The sequence below is a fragment of the Microcaecilia unicolor genome, chromosome 1, assembly GCF_901765095.1.
Source record: "Microcaecilia unicolor chromosome 1, aMicUni1.1, whole genome shotgun sequence".
In the NCBI taxonomy this organism is placed as follows: Eukaryota; Metazoa; Chordata; class Amphibia; order Gymnophiona; family Siphonopidae; genus Microcaecilia; species Microcaecilia unicolor.
In genome coordinates, this window is record NC_044031.1 from 708,048,475 (window position 1) to 708,066,008 (window position 17,534).

General features: G+C 40.0%; 1 protein-coding gene across 1 annotated transcript in view; it reads left to right on the top strand.

Annotated features, from left to right (window-relative positions):
- PRTG (protogenin) overlaps positions 1-15,386 on the top strand; it is a 247,392-nt gene extending 232,006 nt beyond the window's left edge. The window contains exons 17-20 of the mRNA XM_030190411.1: positions 3,403-3,523; positions 8,702-8,867; positions 10,710-10,814; positions 14,988-15,386. Of these exons, the coding sequence (XP_030046271.1) occupies positions 3,403-3,523; positions 8,702-8,867; positions 10,710-10,814; positions 14,988-15,386 (791 nt within the window). The remainder of the gene's footprint in view (positions 1-3,402; positions 3,524-8,701; positions 8,868-10,709; positions 10,815-14,987) is intronic.
- Positions 15,387-17,534: the final 2,148 nt, after the last annotated feature.

The window sequence follows — 17,534 nt, forward strand, 5'->3', positions numbered from 1 at the left end:
CCAATTAATTGATTGTGCTGCAGGCTTAGATTTGTAGACATCCAGGCCAGTTTAATAGAAAATTTCAAGCTACTCGCTTAGAGTTTTAACTGATGTATATAACTGTTTCACCATCTGTTAATAAGCAGCCAAGCTCTTACTTGCTGATACCATGTATTATAGGGGAAAAAAAGAGGTCAGGAGGAGGTACTGCTTTTATTTTTAAAGATTTATTTGAGATAGAGGTTTTAGATGCCTATACTTCTTTAGGTTTAAAGATTAGAGCGTATCATATGAGGGACACTTCTTTGAATAACTCGTATGCTGTTTTATTCACCTTCAGGGAAATGGTTAACAGTGAAAGATCAGTTTTCAGATTTTATGTTTAAAAATTCATTATTCTCTTCTCATAATTTGATTCTGGGGGATATAAATTTACATATAGAAGAACTATGGAATCATTCTAGAGTCAAGAACCTTTTAGCACTTTTGAATGCCTAAAATTACTATGGAGCTCATTTTCAAAAGAAAAAAAAACATCAAAAAGTGGCATAAATCTGCATTTGGACATTTTTCTCACAAAAACATCCAAATTGGTATTTTCAAAACCAATTTTTAGACGTTTTTCTATGAAGTCCATCAGATGTACATTCAGATCACAAGGGGGTGTGTCAGGGGCGGGATCTGGGTGCTCCTAACAATTGGACGTTTTTCAGCCATAATGGAACAAAACAAAACCATCCAGGACTAAAACTAAGACATTTTGAGCTAGACCTGTTTTTATAATGAATAAGGCACAAAAAGGTGCCCTAAATAACCAGATGACCACTGGAGGGAATCAGGGATGACCTCCCCTTACTCCCCTAGTGGTCACTAACCCCCCCACCCCCCAACAAAAAAAAGAACGTGAATACAAATATTACTTGCCATCCTTAGATGTTATACTCTAGAACAGCATTCAGGTCCCTGGAGTAGTCTAGTGTTGGGTGCAGTGCACTGCAGACAGGTGGACCCAGGCCCATACCTCCCCATACCTGTTACACTTGTGAAGGAAACTGTGAGCCCTCCAAAACTCACCAGAAACCTATTGTACCCACACATAGGTGCCCCCTTCACCAGTAAGGACTATGGTAGTGGTGTACAGTTGAGGGTAGTGGGTTTGGGGGGGGGGGGGGCTCAGCAGACAAGATAAGGGAGCAATGGTGAGAAGTGTACCTGGGAGCATTTTATGAAGTCCACTGCAGTGCCCCCTAGGGTGCCTTATTGCTTTCCTGGGATGTCTAGGGGACCAGTCTGCTAAAAATGCTGTCTCCTCCTACATCCCAATGGCTTTATTTTGTGCGCTTTGCACTTGGACTTTTTATTTTTATTTTTTGTAAATGGACCAAAAATCAAAATGTCCAAATCACAAAACTTTGTTCAAAACAATATTTAAAAAAATAGATGTTTTTCTTTTTTTAAAATTACCTTCTTTATTATTCAGATTTTGGATGTTTTTTGCAAAACGTCCAAATTCAGACTTAGACGTCATATCAATAATGCCCCTCCACATGTCTAATAATTATTCTACTCATGAAAAGGGGCATTGTTTGGCTTTGGTAGCTTATTCTTCTACAAGTCAAGTTGATATTACAACTTCTAATGATAATTGGTTCAAAGTGCCTTGGTCTGATCACTTGCTCTATCAATTCACATTGAATTGGAAACATGTTACTAGAGATATGATTAAGAGGAAAATTTCATATACATCTAGAGGTAGAATTGATGTAACAGCTTTTTGGTCAAAAATAGACAAGGCAGGTACTTCTATAGAACCTTTAAAATTTGCGAGCCAGTGGTCTTTTTTTAAGTAAGGAGATTTTAGATGCTTGGCATCGGTGCTGAAGAGGGTGACTTCAAATCCAGTTGAGTCATTGGTTTCAAGTCAAATGCAAATCGGTCCCGGGGCCTGCTACCGGTGCCCGATGTCGAGAAGGTGGAGACCTCCTCTAAGCTAGTGCACCCCCAGTGTCAGGCGAAGCCTTGATAGCCATTGGGGTCGATTTGTCCGATTCCGACATCTACGGACCAGACTTGGATGATCCAAATAGTTCCCTCTGGCGGGCCTGACATACCTTCTTTGTTCTTTTCTGCATTTGTAAGCAAAGAATACAGATGGGTCATGGTCAGACCCCAAGCATCCCACGCACCAATTGTGTGGATCAGGGCAAAATATCACCCAATAATATGGGGTGCATCTCTTGAAGCCAGTAGGTTCTTCTGGGGCATATCAAAAAGTACCATGGGTAAATCAAAAAGCTCAACGTTGAGGCCTAAAAGGGGCTTATCTCAAATTGAGCTTGGTACTCCGGCCTAAGAGGGCCTCGAGCCAGAAAAAATAAAGCATACTTTAAAATGCCAAAAATACTAATAAAATAAAAGGGAAGAAAATAAATTTTTATGAAGAAAAATAGGTAAAAACCCTGCACGGAAAGGCATAAAAACTGAAAGGAGAAGCGCTGAGGAGAGACACAAAATGCAAACTCCTAGCTCCATGGAAAAAAGATGACTGAGGGTCCCATGCTCGCACATTGGGTAGTAAGGCATTCACACATGGGGCTACTGCCAAAAGCCTCTAAAAGTTAGAGTGCTGGGTAGCATCCCACACCAGGCTCCATAAGAATGATGTCACCCAGATGTAAGGATACCATTGTCCTGCTTGTTCTCGGAGAATACATGTGAGATGGATGTCCATGTGCTAGGAACACCAGCATGAGCATCCATTTTACAAACTGAAACATCCAAGTTATGAACAGTGCAAAATGAGGGACATAGATGTCTGTGTGGCAGCAGAGGAATGTCCATATTTTAAAATGCCCACATACATTTTGCAGGAATAGCCTAATAGTTAAAGCAGCCAGCTGCAGTGAGATCTAGAGGCTGCTGGTTCAAGTCCCACAGCAGCTTTTTAAATTTTTGTTTTTTTGTTCCATGTGAATAAAAATACGTTCTTTTATCCACTCACAGGATAGATAGTTTTCAAATAGTCCATTTCCATGGGTGAAAGTAAGTGGTTTTGAAAGTTTACCTCTCCAAACATTATAGCTTAATATATTACAGTACGAGCTTTACTAAATTAAAGGGGACGGGACTTGATATACGCAATCAAAGCCATTTACATATTATATACAGGTACTTATTTTGTACCTGGGCAGTGGAGGGTTAAGTGACTTGCCCAGAATCACAAGGAGCTGCAGTGGGAATCAAACCCAGTTCTCCAGGTTCTCAGGCTGCTGTACTAACCACTAGGCTACTAATGAAATATTAACACCTTTTGCCAATGCCACTAAATTCATTACTGGTCTTTTGCATGTGCTGCTAGTGTCTCTTAAGAGATGTCTTGTACCTGTCCTTGAGATTCTAACTTTTTGTTTCCTATCACAGTTTATTCTGGCTATTATTCTCTGGACCAGAAATCAATGACTGGAATTGTTGTAGGAGTTTGCATAGCCTTGACCTGTATCCTGATCTGTATTCTAATCTTGATCTACCGCAGCAAAAGCAGGTATGTACTGATCAAAGGCTGGAGCTCTATTGTTAGGTGGCTTCAGGCCATCAGAGATAGGCTGAGCCCATCCTAGTTTAACCATACTGCAAGGATGCTTAGTACACTGTTACCAGAAAATTTTACTTTGTATTATTATTTTGTTTTGTTTTTTTTACTTTAAGGCTTATTAGCAGTTGTAGACCAAAGTTTGGTAGGCAGGTCTAACATAGTTTGCCCTAGATCCTGTATCACAACATGCCCATGTCTCCATTTCCACTGAAATTTTAACTTCCTACATTTTACCTTAATAAGTTGGAGAATCTATTCCCTCCTAATCCACTAAACACACAGAGTGACAGTACACCCAACAACCAAGACAAAAGGACTATAAAAAAGAAACCCACAAACAAAAGCATAGCGAGGTGTGTACACATACTTCCAAACTATATTTTTTTCTTTCCAACATTGTATTCCTACCTGTCTTAACCTCTTGGCAGATGTATATATTCTGTAAATCCAGATCAAATGTGTCCTTGAATCAAACTGACTCCTGGTATCCACACAATGAGGGGACCTCCCCCCGCCTTGTGGATTGTCATTGCCTTCCCCTCTGCTCCTTGTGGATTGTCATTGCCTTCCCCTCTGCTGTGTGAGGCAGTACGTTGCTGCTGCCCAATGTAGGGGAGGCGGGTATGACCCAGACTGGCAGTGCTGCCAGAACATGCCCAGCATCAGACCCAAGGCATGGAAGGTTAAGCCACTTGCCCAAGACCATAAGTAGCTGCCATGGGATCTGAGCCAGGCCTTCCGGTTCCCGTACTGTAAAAGGAGCACATATTTTTATTTTATTTATTTATTAGGATTTATTTACTGCCTTTTTTGAAAGAATTCACTCAAGGTGATGTACATATCTTTTTCACAGTGCTCTATCTTATTTTCATATGATGCTAAGAACTTTTGTATCATTTTCTTTTAATAAACCCTGTGAAGTGAACTCCAGGGGAAAGAGGGAACGGGACTTGATATACCATCTTTCTGTGGTTACAATCAAAGTGGTTTACATACTATATACGGGTACTTATTTTGTACCTGGGACAATAAGTGACTTGCCCAGAGTCACAAGGAGCTGAAGTGGGAATTTAACCCAGTCCCCCAGGATCAAAACCCACTGCACTAACCACTAGGCTACTCCTCCAGGTTTATAGAGGGCATAAGGCAAAACTAGAACTGGATTGATATTTTCCTGATGTCCTGGCTCCATATAACAGCACTAATCTAGGTCCATGAGAGGAAGCAGCAGTTTAGTTTTCTAAACCAGTGTCCAGTCAATAACATACATTATTTTTGATATGATGTCTTTTTTTTTTAATGGGAGAAGAAACAGATATGTCCTTGTTTCTTTATCAACAAAAGACTAATATTTTGATTTTTGCACAGTAAGGCTTAGGGCTTGCTCTTTGATATTTAAATGCTATACAGAGGAGTTGTTATTGTGCTTGGAATAGGTAGCATATTGTAATCTGATTTGTCATGCTTGGGAGTAAGAGAGATCAAAAACAAATGACTATTTAGGGATGCACATTTAGACACTGTAAAGTGCCATCCTTTCCAAGTGGATGCTTCATTAGGATGGAACACTTTACCTGACATGATTTGCAAATGTACAGATTTGATGGTTTTTCTTGTGCAGTTGAAAACCTGGTTTTCAGGAAGATCAAACAAGGAGTGAATAAGTGGAAATAGCCGGTGAAGTAGGTTGATGTTAAGAAAGGATGGAGGAGGATTTTATGGGTTGGGTGGGCAATATTCACAATGGAGAAGGGTAGTTAGTGGGGTTCCTCAGGGGTCTGTGCTAGGACCTCTGCTTTTTAATATATTTATAAATGATTTAGAGATGGGAGTAACTAGCAAGGTAATTAAATTTGCTGATGACACAAAGTTATTCAAAGTCGTTAACTCGCGACAGGATTGTGAAAAATTACAGAAGGACCTTACGAGACTGGGCGGCTAGATGGCAGATGACGTTTAATGTGAGCAAGTGCAAGGTGATGCATGTGGAAAAAAAGAACCTGAATTATAGCTACGTCATGCAAGGTTCCACGTTAAGAGTTACAGACCAAGAAAGGGATCTGGGTGTCGTTGTCGATAATACACTGAAACCTTCTGCTCAATGTGCTGCTGTGGCTCGGAAAGCGAATAGAATGTTGGGTATTATTAGGAAAGGTATGGAAAACAGGTGTGAGGATGTTATAATGCCATTATATCACTCCATGGTGCGACCGCACCTTGAGTATTGTGTCCAATTCTGGTCGCCGCATCTCAAGAAAGATATATTGGAACTGGAAAAGGTGCAGCGAAGGGCAACTAAAATGATAGCGGGGTTGGGACGACTTCCCTATGAAGAAAGACTAAGGAAGCTAGGGCTTTTCAGCTTGGAGAAGAGACGGCTGAGGGGAGACACGATAGAGGTACAGTGGTGGAAATAAGTATTTGATCCCTTGCTGATTTTGTAAGTTTGCCCACTGACAAAGACATGAGCAGCCCATAATTGAAGGGTAGGTTATTGGTAACAGTGAGAGATAGCACATCACAAATTAAATCCGGAAAATCACATTGTGGAAAGTATATGAATTTATTTGCATTCTGCAGAGGGAAATAAGTATTTAATCCCTCTGGCAAACAAGACCTAATACTTGGTGGCAAAACCCTTGTTGGCAAGCACAGCGGTCAGACGTCTTCTGTAGTTGATGATGAGGTTTGCACACATGTCAGGAGGAATTTTGGTCCACTCCTCTTTGCAGATCATCTCTAAATCATTAAGAGTTCTGGGCTGTCGCTTGGCAACTCGCAGCTTCAGCTCCCTCCATAAGTTTTCAATGGGATTAAGGTCTGGTGACTGGCTAGGCCACTCCATGACCCTAATGTGCTTCTTCCTGAGCCACTCCTTTGTTGCCTTGGCTGTATGTTTTGGGTCATTGTCGTGCTGGAAGACCCAGCCACGACCCATTTTTAAGGCCCTGGCGGAGGGAAGGAGGTTGTCACTCAGAATTGTACGGTACATGGCCCCATCCATTCTCCCATTGATGCGGTGAAGTAGTCCTGTGCCCTTAGCCGAGAAACACCCCCAAAACATAACATTTCCACCTCCATGCTTGACAGTGGGGACGGTGTTCTTTGGGTCATAGGCAGCATTTCTCTTCCTCCAAACACGGCGAGTTGAGTTCATGCCAAAGAGCTCAATTTTTGTCTCATCTGACCACAGCACCTTCTCCCAATCACTCTCGGCATCATCCAGGTGTTCACTGGAAAACTTCAGACGGGCCGTCACATGTGCCTTCCGGAGCAGGGGGACCTTGCGGGCACTGCAGGATTGCAATCCATTATGTCGTAATGTGTTACCAATGGTTTTCGTGGTGACAGTGGTCCCAGCTGCCTTGAGATCATTGACAAGTTCCCCCCTTGTAGTTGTAGGCTGATTTCTAACCTTCCTCATGATCAAGGATACCCCACAAGGTGAGATTTTGCGTGGAGCCCCAGATCTTTGTCGATTGACAGTCATTTTGTACTTCTTCCATTTTCTTACTATGGCACCAACAGTTGTCTCCTTCTCGCCCAGCGTCTTACTGATGGTTTTGTAGCCCATTCCAGCCTTGTGCATGTGTATGATCTTGTCCCTGACATCCTTAGACAGCTCCTTGCTCTTGGCCATTTTGTAGAGGTTAGAGTCTGACTGATTCACTGAGTCTGTGGACAGGTGTCTTTCATACAGGTGACCATTGCCGACAGCTGTCTGTCATGCAGGTAACGAGTTGATTTGGAGCATCTACCTGGTCTGTAGGGGCCAGATCTCTTACTGGTTGGTGGGGGATCAAATACTTATTTCCCTCTGCAGAATGCAAATAAATTCATATACTTTCCACAATGTGATTTTCCGGATTTAATTTGTGATGTGCTATCTCTCACTGTTACCAATAACCTACCCTTCAATTATGGGCTGCTCATGTCTTTGTCAGTGGGCAAACTTACAAAATCAGCAAGGGATCAAATACTTATTTCCACCACTGTATATAAAATAATGAGTGGAGTTGAACAAGTGGATGTGAAGCGTCTGTTCACGCTTTCCAAAAATACTAGGACTAGGGGGCATGCGATGAAACTACAGTGTAGTAAATTTAAAACAAATCGGAGAAAATGTTTCTTCACCCAACGCGTAATTAAACTCTGGAATTCGTTGCCGGAAAACGTGGTGAAGGCGGTTAACTTGACAGAGTTTAAAAAGGGGTTAGACGGTTTCCTAAAGGACAGGTCCATAAACCGCTACTAAATGGACTTGGGAAAAATCCACAATTCCAGGAATAACATATATAGAATGTTTGTACGTTTGGGAAGCTTGCCAGGTGCCCTTGGCCTGGATTGGCCGCTGTCGTGGATAGGATGCTGGGCTCGATGGACCCTTGGTCTTTTCCCAGTGTGGCATTACTTATGGGTGGGTGGATTACTAGTTATTGTGGGGTAAATGTACGTATTTTCATAAATTTGTAAATCACAGGTCGATATAAATGATAAGTTTGATTAATAATACTCATAAATTTACCATTGGAATTAGTCTACATTAACAGCATCAGGTTGCATTAACTGGTATCATTAACTAGGGAATAGGAGCCCAAGGGGCCCTTTTACTAAGCCACGTTGGCACGTACGTGCATCCTATGCGTGTCAGTTTTGAGCTACCACCTGGCTACCGCGTGGCCCGGGTGGTAATTTCATTTTCTACGCGTGCCCACTACGCGCCCCGGAAAATTTCTGGCACGTGGCGTTCACTGGGCTGTAATCAGCATTGTATGTGTGCTGACAATTACTGCCCGGTTAACGCGTAAGACTTTACCATTAGGTCAGTGGGTGATGGTAAGGTCTCGGGCCGAAAATGGATGCATTCTAATTTTTATTTTGCCGCAGGTCCATTTTTGGCTAAAGAACTAAAAAGGCCTTTTTTGCAGGTGCACTGAAAAATGGAACTGCGCGCATCCAATACATGCTCTACTCCAGCGCAGACCACTTTTTGGCGCGCCTTAGTAAAAGGACCCCCAAACCTTTTAACTGCAGATAATTCTAGGAATATTGGATGAATCCATTTTCTCTCTCTCATTTCTTGAAAGTTCCCCTGTGAAAGAACTGACCTATTTTCCATTTTTACAGGAAAGCATCAGCCCAGAAAACTATGGAACAAGGACCTGAGCAGTTGGCACATACTAGAATCTCCTTGGCCAGTGGCAGTCAGGTAGGAAAAAACCTGAGCCGAACCGAAGAGAATGCAGAATCCTTGATGCCTATAATGCTGGGAGATAGCTTTATTGATACAAAGGTATTGTCAATTATTAATTTATTCTTACGTAACTATTAAAGATTTCCTTAATTCTAGTAAATAAAAGTAAAGCAACATATACTACCCACTATGGGGGAAATTCTCAAAAGGTCACCTAAAGAGAGGCGCTGGGATGATGTGTACTAAACACAGATTCTATTTCAGCAATTAATGCGTGCAGTTGCTGCTATAAAATACTAGTGTAAGTCTGAAGTTAGATGCCTAACTTTAAGCACAAGCACTTACACTAGCTCAATGGCTGATGCAAATGCAGGCAGTTAGGCTCATAACTGGTATTCTATAACTCACTTACATAGGTCCTAGGCACACCCCTGACCCACTCACGCCCTCCCAGTCCATGCTCCCCCTTACAATTCTTCACTGTGGATTTTGTGTGCACAATTTGTGTAATACCAACCAAATGCAGTTATGCACCTAACTGTGAATTAGTGCCAATTAACACCAGTAATCCAGGGATGTACATTTTGGATGAAGAAGGGACTTCTTTGGTTTCTGACCTTCACACACATCATATTTGGTGACTTTTTACGCTGGTCTAATGAAGGTATTACTACCAGCAAGAAACTTTGGCTTTCTCCAAGACCAGTATCACTACTAGAGTTCAGACCAAAAGAAACAGTGATGATGAGCCAAGGAGTCCAAACTTAAATGTCCAATGTTTATTGCAGTCAAATTTCCTAATGACCCAACATGGCCGTGTTTTGGCAGATGTCGCCTGTGTCAGGGGTCGCCTGTGTCACGCAACTGATAAATATATAGCTTGATGCAGTTGTTTTAAAAGCTTTATGCGAGAGCTCTGAAGTTTCATCTTGGTTATATATTTATCAGTTGTCTGACACAGCAGATCCCTGTCGCAGGCGACATCTGCCAAAACACAGCCATGTTGTGTCATTATGAACTTTATTTGACTGCAGTAAACATTGAATACTAATTACTTCTGGTAATGTTCAAAATTTAAAAAAACAAAAACACTTTTATTGATTATTACAACATAAAAGCAGTGCTGTCCATAATCTCCAGTTACCTAATCCTATATAATAATTTGCACCTCCAACGTTCCATCGCTGCCTGGGTTCGTAACATCTCATGATGTCAGCCAGCCTCCAGCGTTCCATTCCTCCTCACTGCCCCCCCCTTGCATCAAAATGTAATGACATCAGAGGGCGGAACAGTGAGAGGGAAGGGAACGCTGGAGGCGAGCTGACGTCAGGATGTTACCAGCGGAAGGGAAGCCAGCCAGGCCAGCCAGAAAACGATGAGGTACAAAAGAAAAGAGAATCGAGGGGAGGGCAGAGCATAGCAAAGCAGAATCGATGGACATGGATGGGAGGAGAGGAGAGAAAAGAATTGCGGGACACGGATGGGAGGGCAGGGAAGAGAAGAATCGCTGAACGGGGAGGGGGAGGGCAGGGGAGAGACAAAAAATCGCTTACAAGAGAGCCTTTCTTTTCTCTGTGCAGGCTTTGGCATGTTCATGCTTCTGCTTTGAAAATTATCCCAGGGAATATATATGCTGCTTACATTTGCACCTACTTTTTAGCACATAATTTTTCAGGTGGCCCAGTTGTAGAAAGTATGCACGTAAAGACAAACCGTTCCCCAAACCTGCCCCTGAAATGCTTCCACCGAGTCTGAGTAATGTTAAATGCATATATTGGGTGAACTGTTTTTATATTACCAAAGGTGAAACCATATCTTATCTACTGAAAGGCTTTTGAAAGTAACTCCCCCATGTAGGGAAAACATTTGAATTTCAGCATGGTATTTGCAGTCTGCGCTTTTTATTCATAGTGATGACAAATAAACTCTATTTTATTTTAGGGGGGAACAGATTTGATCATTAATAGCTATGGCCCTGTGATAACAAAACAAAGAAAGAAAAAATGGCTGTTTTTTAAAGACACTAAGGAGACCAGTGCAGCACAGGTAAATAACACTCAAGGTTTGATTTTTTTGTATATGATTAAAAGTACAACATGACATGAACAATTCACCCCACCCTTTTACAAAGCCACACTAATAGCTGCCAGTGCAGTAATGCCAACACAGCCCTTTCAAAGTGAATGGGCTTTGGAGGCAGCTGCTAGCACAGCTTTGTAAAAGGGGGTCAATCTGCAAAAAAAAAAATAATGAATTTCCACAGGGGCAGAACTGTAACAAAGTATCTGATCAAATTGTCAATCCCATATTCAAAAAAATAAGTCTTTGACTATCACCTGAAACGTAGAAAAGCAGGGGTAGATTTCCATTTGTGGGGCTCAAAAAAAAAGATTCCATAAAGCATTATTTGGAACTATACTCATGGTTTTTCAACTTGAAGAAACCCATAATTTGTAAAAGAAATGAAGAAGTTTTTATTAAAAAAAAAAAAAAAGTCAGCTGATGACATCTATTTATTCTTGAGGTTTAGTTCATGTTTTTGGAATTTTAGATTGACAGTCATTTTAGATGCCCTACTCATGTTTTAGACATTCAGAAACTGTCATTTAGATATGTATGCACATGTCTAAAGCTGAGATACACATGTTCAAACCATGAAATGTACATTTGGCAAGAGGCAATGGTCTGGATGATGTGTTTTGGGCAGGACTAGGGCAGGGCCAAAAGGTACATTAATTGCTCCACTTCTGACTCACCTCATTAATCTTTCTTTAAGTAATGGTACTGTTCCAACTTACCTCAAAGAAGCTATAGTGACCCCAATTCTTAAAAAGGGGAAAAATACAAGAAATATTTATTCAGGTTTTAGACCAATTTCTAATTTGTCAAACCGGTTCTTTTCAATTAAATAATTTTTTTTGGATGCCAGTGGTTTATTGCACCATTGGCAGCCTGGATATTGTTGCAACCATACAGAGTCCTTGATGTTAGAGGATAGTGGATGAGTTACTGGTAAAGGCTGATCAAGGCAATGATGCTTTGAGTGCAATTAAATCTCACCGCAGCCTTTGATACAGCATCTCATCCTAAGTTGATGAAATGTCTAAGTGACATTGGCATCAAATCAATCATACTGCAGTGATTTGCTTCCAATTTTTCTTATCATGCATACTCACTGTTTGAGTCACTAGCTTTCTTCAAAGAAGGCTTCAAAACGTTCCACAAGGATCATTTCTTTCACCTATTCTTTTTCATTTATTTGAAACCATTGGATAATTGAGACATTGATTACCATTTTTTTGCTGCTGATATTCAGCTTATCATTTTTATTAATGATAATCAAGAGGAACCATTTTGGAGTTTGTGGAAAGCTCTAGATTCCAAGAGACTACATGAACAGGCATGACTTAATTTTGAATGTGGATAAATTGTTGGCAGTGGGGCTTTCACATAGATACAACAGTTTGAGAGTTTTGCTAGAGATATGTGGCAAACCTCTTTCACTTTTGCAGATATTGGTTACTCTTTAAATCTAATGTGATAATGCTTTGAATTTTAAACTGCAAATAAATGTGAAATCTTGTTTTTACTATCGGCATATGATGCAACAAATTAAATCCATATTGACCAAAGATAACTTGATAAAACTGGTACATGCTTTTATTACTAGAAGGCTGGACTACTGCAGTTCTCTTTTGATTGGCTCAAGTAAAGCCAGTTTACAATGGCTGTAGCTAGTACAAAACAAAGCCGCCTGTTTAATTGCTGGGACCAAGAAAATGGAGCATAATATTTCTATTTTATATCAGTCACACCTGCTGCCACTTTCTAAACTGTTGTGTCTTGTATATAAAGCATTACAACTAGGTCACCCTGTGTGTCTTTCTAGATTAAATATTCCCCTCGATAGACATTGTATTTATCACAAATAGGATTTCTTCAACTTCCAGGTGTTGACACTATCAAGCTTTCATCTACTAGGAAACAAGCTTTTTCTTATGTAGGACATTTTCTATGAAACTCCTTGTCTGAAGATTTCTATGAAGTCTCCTCTTATTTTGCCTTCCAAAAACTTATCCAGTCATTATTGTTTCAACAATATTATAATTAATGGATGTCAGTTTCTTTGAGATAGACTGGTTATATAGGATTCTTTTATTGCAGAATTGTATGTTTAGTATGTCTGACAGTTATTTAGTAATTGTAAACCACTTTGACACTGTTGTAATTTGAGGTATATTAAATTAATAAATCCAACCCAATCCAATTTCCCATTTCAGAAAAGTAGAGGTGTGGTAGCCGTGTTAGTCCACTCTTAAAGGTTATCAATAGAAATCAAACAAAATGAAAAATGGAAAAGAAAATAAGATGATACCTTTTTTATTGGACATAACTTAATACATTTCTTGATTAGCTTTCGAAGGTTGCCCTTCTTCGTCAGATCGGAAATAAGCAAATGTGGTAGCAGATAGTATATATAAGAGAAACTTTGACAGAGTGGGAGGGTGGGGATATGCATGAGGACATGAAATGTATTAAGTTATGTCCAATAAAAAAGGTATCATTTTATTTTATTTTCCATGTTTTATTTTGTTTGGTTTCTAATGATAACCATTTCAGAAAAGGAATGCAGGTTTATATCTGCTGATACTGGGATTTACACCTACTGCCAAGGGCTTCTAAGTAAAAAAAAAAAAAAAAACAGCTAATTTTTGTACAGTGCTTCATTGAGGAATTAGGGGTAGTCGCTCCTTAATTCCCTCCTCCCCTAGGGTTCCTTGCCCTCCCAAAAGCAATACTGACAAAGGATTTAGGGCACTGTGACAGCTTTGGAAAGCATACCTGACAGAAACGTGCATGTTCTGAACTACCAACATACACACCCATTCCTGTATTTTATGTTTAAATCTTTTTATTAACAAACCATCATGCAACTGAACAATCCACAAACTTGAATTGCAAGACAAGATATGAGCAACAGCAATTCCATGCTCCATTGAATAGAATAACAGTATATAATCATTATATTTTTTCCTCAACCCCAGAATCCCTCCCACCCCCCAAAAAAATCCTCACCACTTCCTTCACTCCCCCTAAAAAGAGAAGAAAATACAGTTCCTGTCATCCTCACCTAGATTGTCTCTGTGAGCCTTCAAAGTCTCTGATTGACCAAACTCTCAAGTATTATCATCATCTGTTGGGGGTAGCATGTATTCTTATAGCTATCCCTCGTTACTGAACACAGAAAGATCACCCTACTTGCAACTACCCCACTACACTTCCATTTCCCTCCCTCGGACTCCCAGCAGTCACAGAAAATGTTTCTCCTCCAGAACAGGCTCTATGTCAATAGATCCTGTTCTAAGATACTAATGGAACTTAACAACTCCCAATCTGGATATCTAAATCCAATTTGTACATCCTCTCTAAAGTCCACTTCTAAGGGTAAAAAAATTCTAATAATCAATCTGAAAACTGCCAGTTGGGTTTTGATAAAAATGACCTTTATGCATTTCATGCCACCTTCTCCTTCAGATTTCCATAGATTCACTAGATTTTTCCTTAGGTTCACTAGATACTCCTGGTCATGGTTTGCATGTCCTCTTAGTATATCAATGAGGTGCTCTTTTCTGAATGAGCGAGGGACTAAAGGACCTGAATGACAAAAGTTAATTCCATTAGTGATGGTGCTAAGAAAGATACCTAGAAAATCAGAGATGTCTTTGCTAGAAGAACCTTTGACAGCTGCTGTGCCCAGTATGGTAACAGAAGTCCTCCTTATATCCAAGTATCAGAATGGTGCTGAAAGAGGGCTGGGCAAACTAAATACTTATGCACAGTTCACTTACAGCAGAATTGGTCAGCTTAGTTCGGGCTGCAAACACATCTGTTTTCCGAGTTAACCAAAATATGGAAATTAACCTAATTTACAGCTGAAGTAGATATTCTAAAAACTGGACCTGTTTGTGGCTCGTGAACACTAGAACGGGCCATCCCTAATGAACAGTGTTTGTTGATGAATCCAGTGGCAACAAGTCCATAGGTTTTAATTAAATATTTAAGTGGGTGTGGGATCATGGCTATAGAACACTATATTATTCTTCAGAAAGTAAGTAAATATGAAAAGTGAATCCCATGACGTGCTTTTTATTTCTCTGAAAGAGTAATTGGTTTAGATATGTTTGTTGACTGACTTGTTCACCTTTTTATCCATTACAGCCCCAGAGAAGAATTGTCAAAACTGTGTGCTTATACCAGCCTGGTACTAAGGTATTGATCAGTGAGGATGAGTCTCCTACATCACCAAGCCAACCAAATGGTTTCAAGGTGGGATTCAATATGATAACCGATACAGAGCACTCGGCAAACAGCGAGGGAAGTCATGAGACTGGGGACTCTGGAAGATACTCTCATGAATCTAGTGATGAGTTGCAAGCTTATTCTGCTGCTACACCAGATCCTCCGAACCTGCAGTTTTCCCCAGAGGGTGATCTAGAATTGAACCCTGCCTCAAGTGATTGTGAAAAACCCTCATCATCCTTGGCTGTTGAACAGACTACTACCCCAGCTCTTCAGACAAAGTCTCTGTTTTTTGACCAGGATGAGCTTCCAGTCTAGTCTGCCACCTCCGAGTTTCATGAAGTTTATGTCTGTTCGAAGGACAAAGAACAGGGAGCCAAAAAGTAATTCTGGGAATCTCAACCACTCATGGGGTTTCCAACTTCTTCTGTTGAATGTTATGCCTTTTCTAAAACTCACTCATGCTTTTGAATGTTCAAGTTTTCAGCAATGTGAAGGGACAGGCAAAGGATTCCGGCTGAAGTTAAAATGCATGTCACTGGAACAAAGGGCAGTTTTCATTCCCTTTGTTGAATATCTACCTCATGTAGCCTGGTGATGAACACCACATGGCTGCTTTTACCTCTTTTATGTTAGAGTTGACCACAGCTACACAACAAATAATACTTCCTATTAGTATTTTTTAATTTTACTGTGTATGTGAAATTGTGTGCTTGTTCAAAGGAGTTGTATAGGTAGAGGAATCTGACCCAGAGCTTTTATTTAAAAAAAATACACAAAAGAAACTCAACAGCACTGCTGCATAAAGACCATTAACTGAGGAAAATACTTGGGGAGGATAGGATGAAAGCATATAGAATATTATTTAAGCAATAATGCCAGCTGTTAAAGGCTATCCTGGATAAGGGACTGATACTTTATCATGACCCGGAAGTGATGGCACATAACAGAGGCCAAGACCAGTAGTCAGCACAGCACAAAGAGAAGGAGACTATTGGTATTATTCTCATATTTGGAAAATAAATCAAAATAGCCTTATTTTGAAAAGCAGAAGTACCAATTTTATAGCAGTTCTTTACTTCCAAAATGCATGCTGATGATTCCACACAAATGGCACATGACATTGGAGGTATAGATGACGGTGCTGTATCAGACAGTGCAGCATCAGGAGTCCTGGAAGGAATAATATGTAATAATCTTTGAACCAAAATCTGGAATTACTCTTCCCTGATTTTTGCATTATACTGTAGACCCCTTGTAATGTGGAAAGATATTTGACTGCATTACAAATGAACCTCTGTTAAACGAGGTCTACAGTGCAATATATGATACCAAAACAAACAAGCAAAAAAAAAAAAAGTCCAATCCTTGACTGTGTTAAAAATGAGCCTCCGTTAAATTAAGCTATCTACAGTATGTTTTCTGATCCGTTTAAAAGTTCTCACTTTTTTGTAGTAATGTCTAGAGCAAATGTTTCACAAATAACAGATGAAAACTGGCCAGTATTGACATTTGGTAAAGATTTACCATGACTGCTTGCTGATTGGTCAGCACACTCATTCATTGATTTGAACTTGGATGGTCTCTAAGCATTTAAAAGTGTGGCGCAGCTTACATAGATGATAATATACAAGTCCCCTTTCAGTGGTATATTCTCGACAACTGGAATAGTTTAAAAAAGAAAGTTTACTTCTGACATATTGCCAAAAGAGAGCCACAAAGCAGCTCTATTAATGTGCCTGAATATTCAGAATTAGTATATATACCATGGGAGCAATTTTCAAATAGCCCACTTAGTTGTAAAGTATACAAGTAGTTTCTCTTTGCATTCAAGTGCACTTTGCACCGGCTCATTTGTGCAAGTGACTGAAAAGGGAAAGATAGCATATGTTCTTGTGAAAATGTCATGTACCTGTGCTATACTGTTCCCTGGACCTAAGCATGCTTCTTGGAACACTTCTTAGCAACCCAGTGAATAACTTTAGCGAATGAGAAGAGGGCTATTCTTAGAGAAACTATTTTTCCTCGGTAAATGACTTTGAAAACTGCCCACATAAACTAGTAAATACTAAAACAGAATATTAAAATATCTCCGTACTTTGTAGCAATGGTGCCTTTCCATATAAAAAAAAGCTATTTTGCCTTATAACTTTTTAATATTTAAGAAGTTGCTCATAAGTATGTAAAAATGCCTTAAGCATGTTAGATTATCAGAGTAAACTAGGTGGAAGTGATTGTTAAGCACATACAGGGTCATATATAGCATATGTACAGGGGTAATTCTATAAGTTACCACCTAGTTTTAAATGGCAACTTATGACTAGCAGAAATTGTACATGCCATGGTTTGATGGTGCACACTTTGGGTGGAGCATGGGCAGAGAACACAAATGTGCATAAAAGATAGCACTCTATAACCGAGGGACCCTTTTACTAAGCTGCATAAATGCCTGTGTGCTCCCACGTG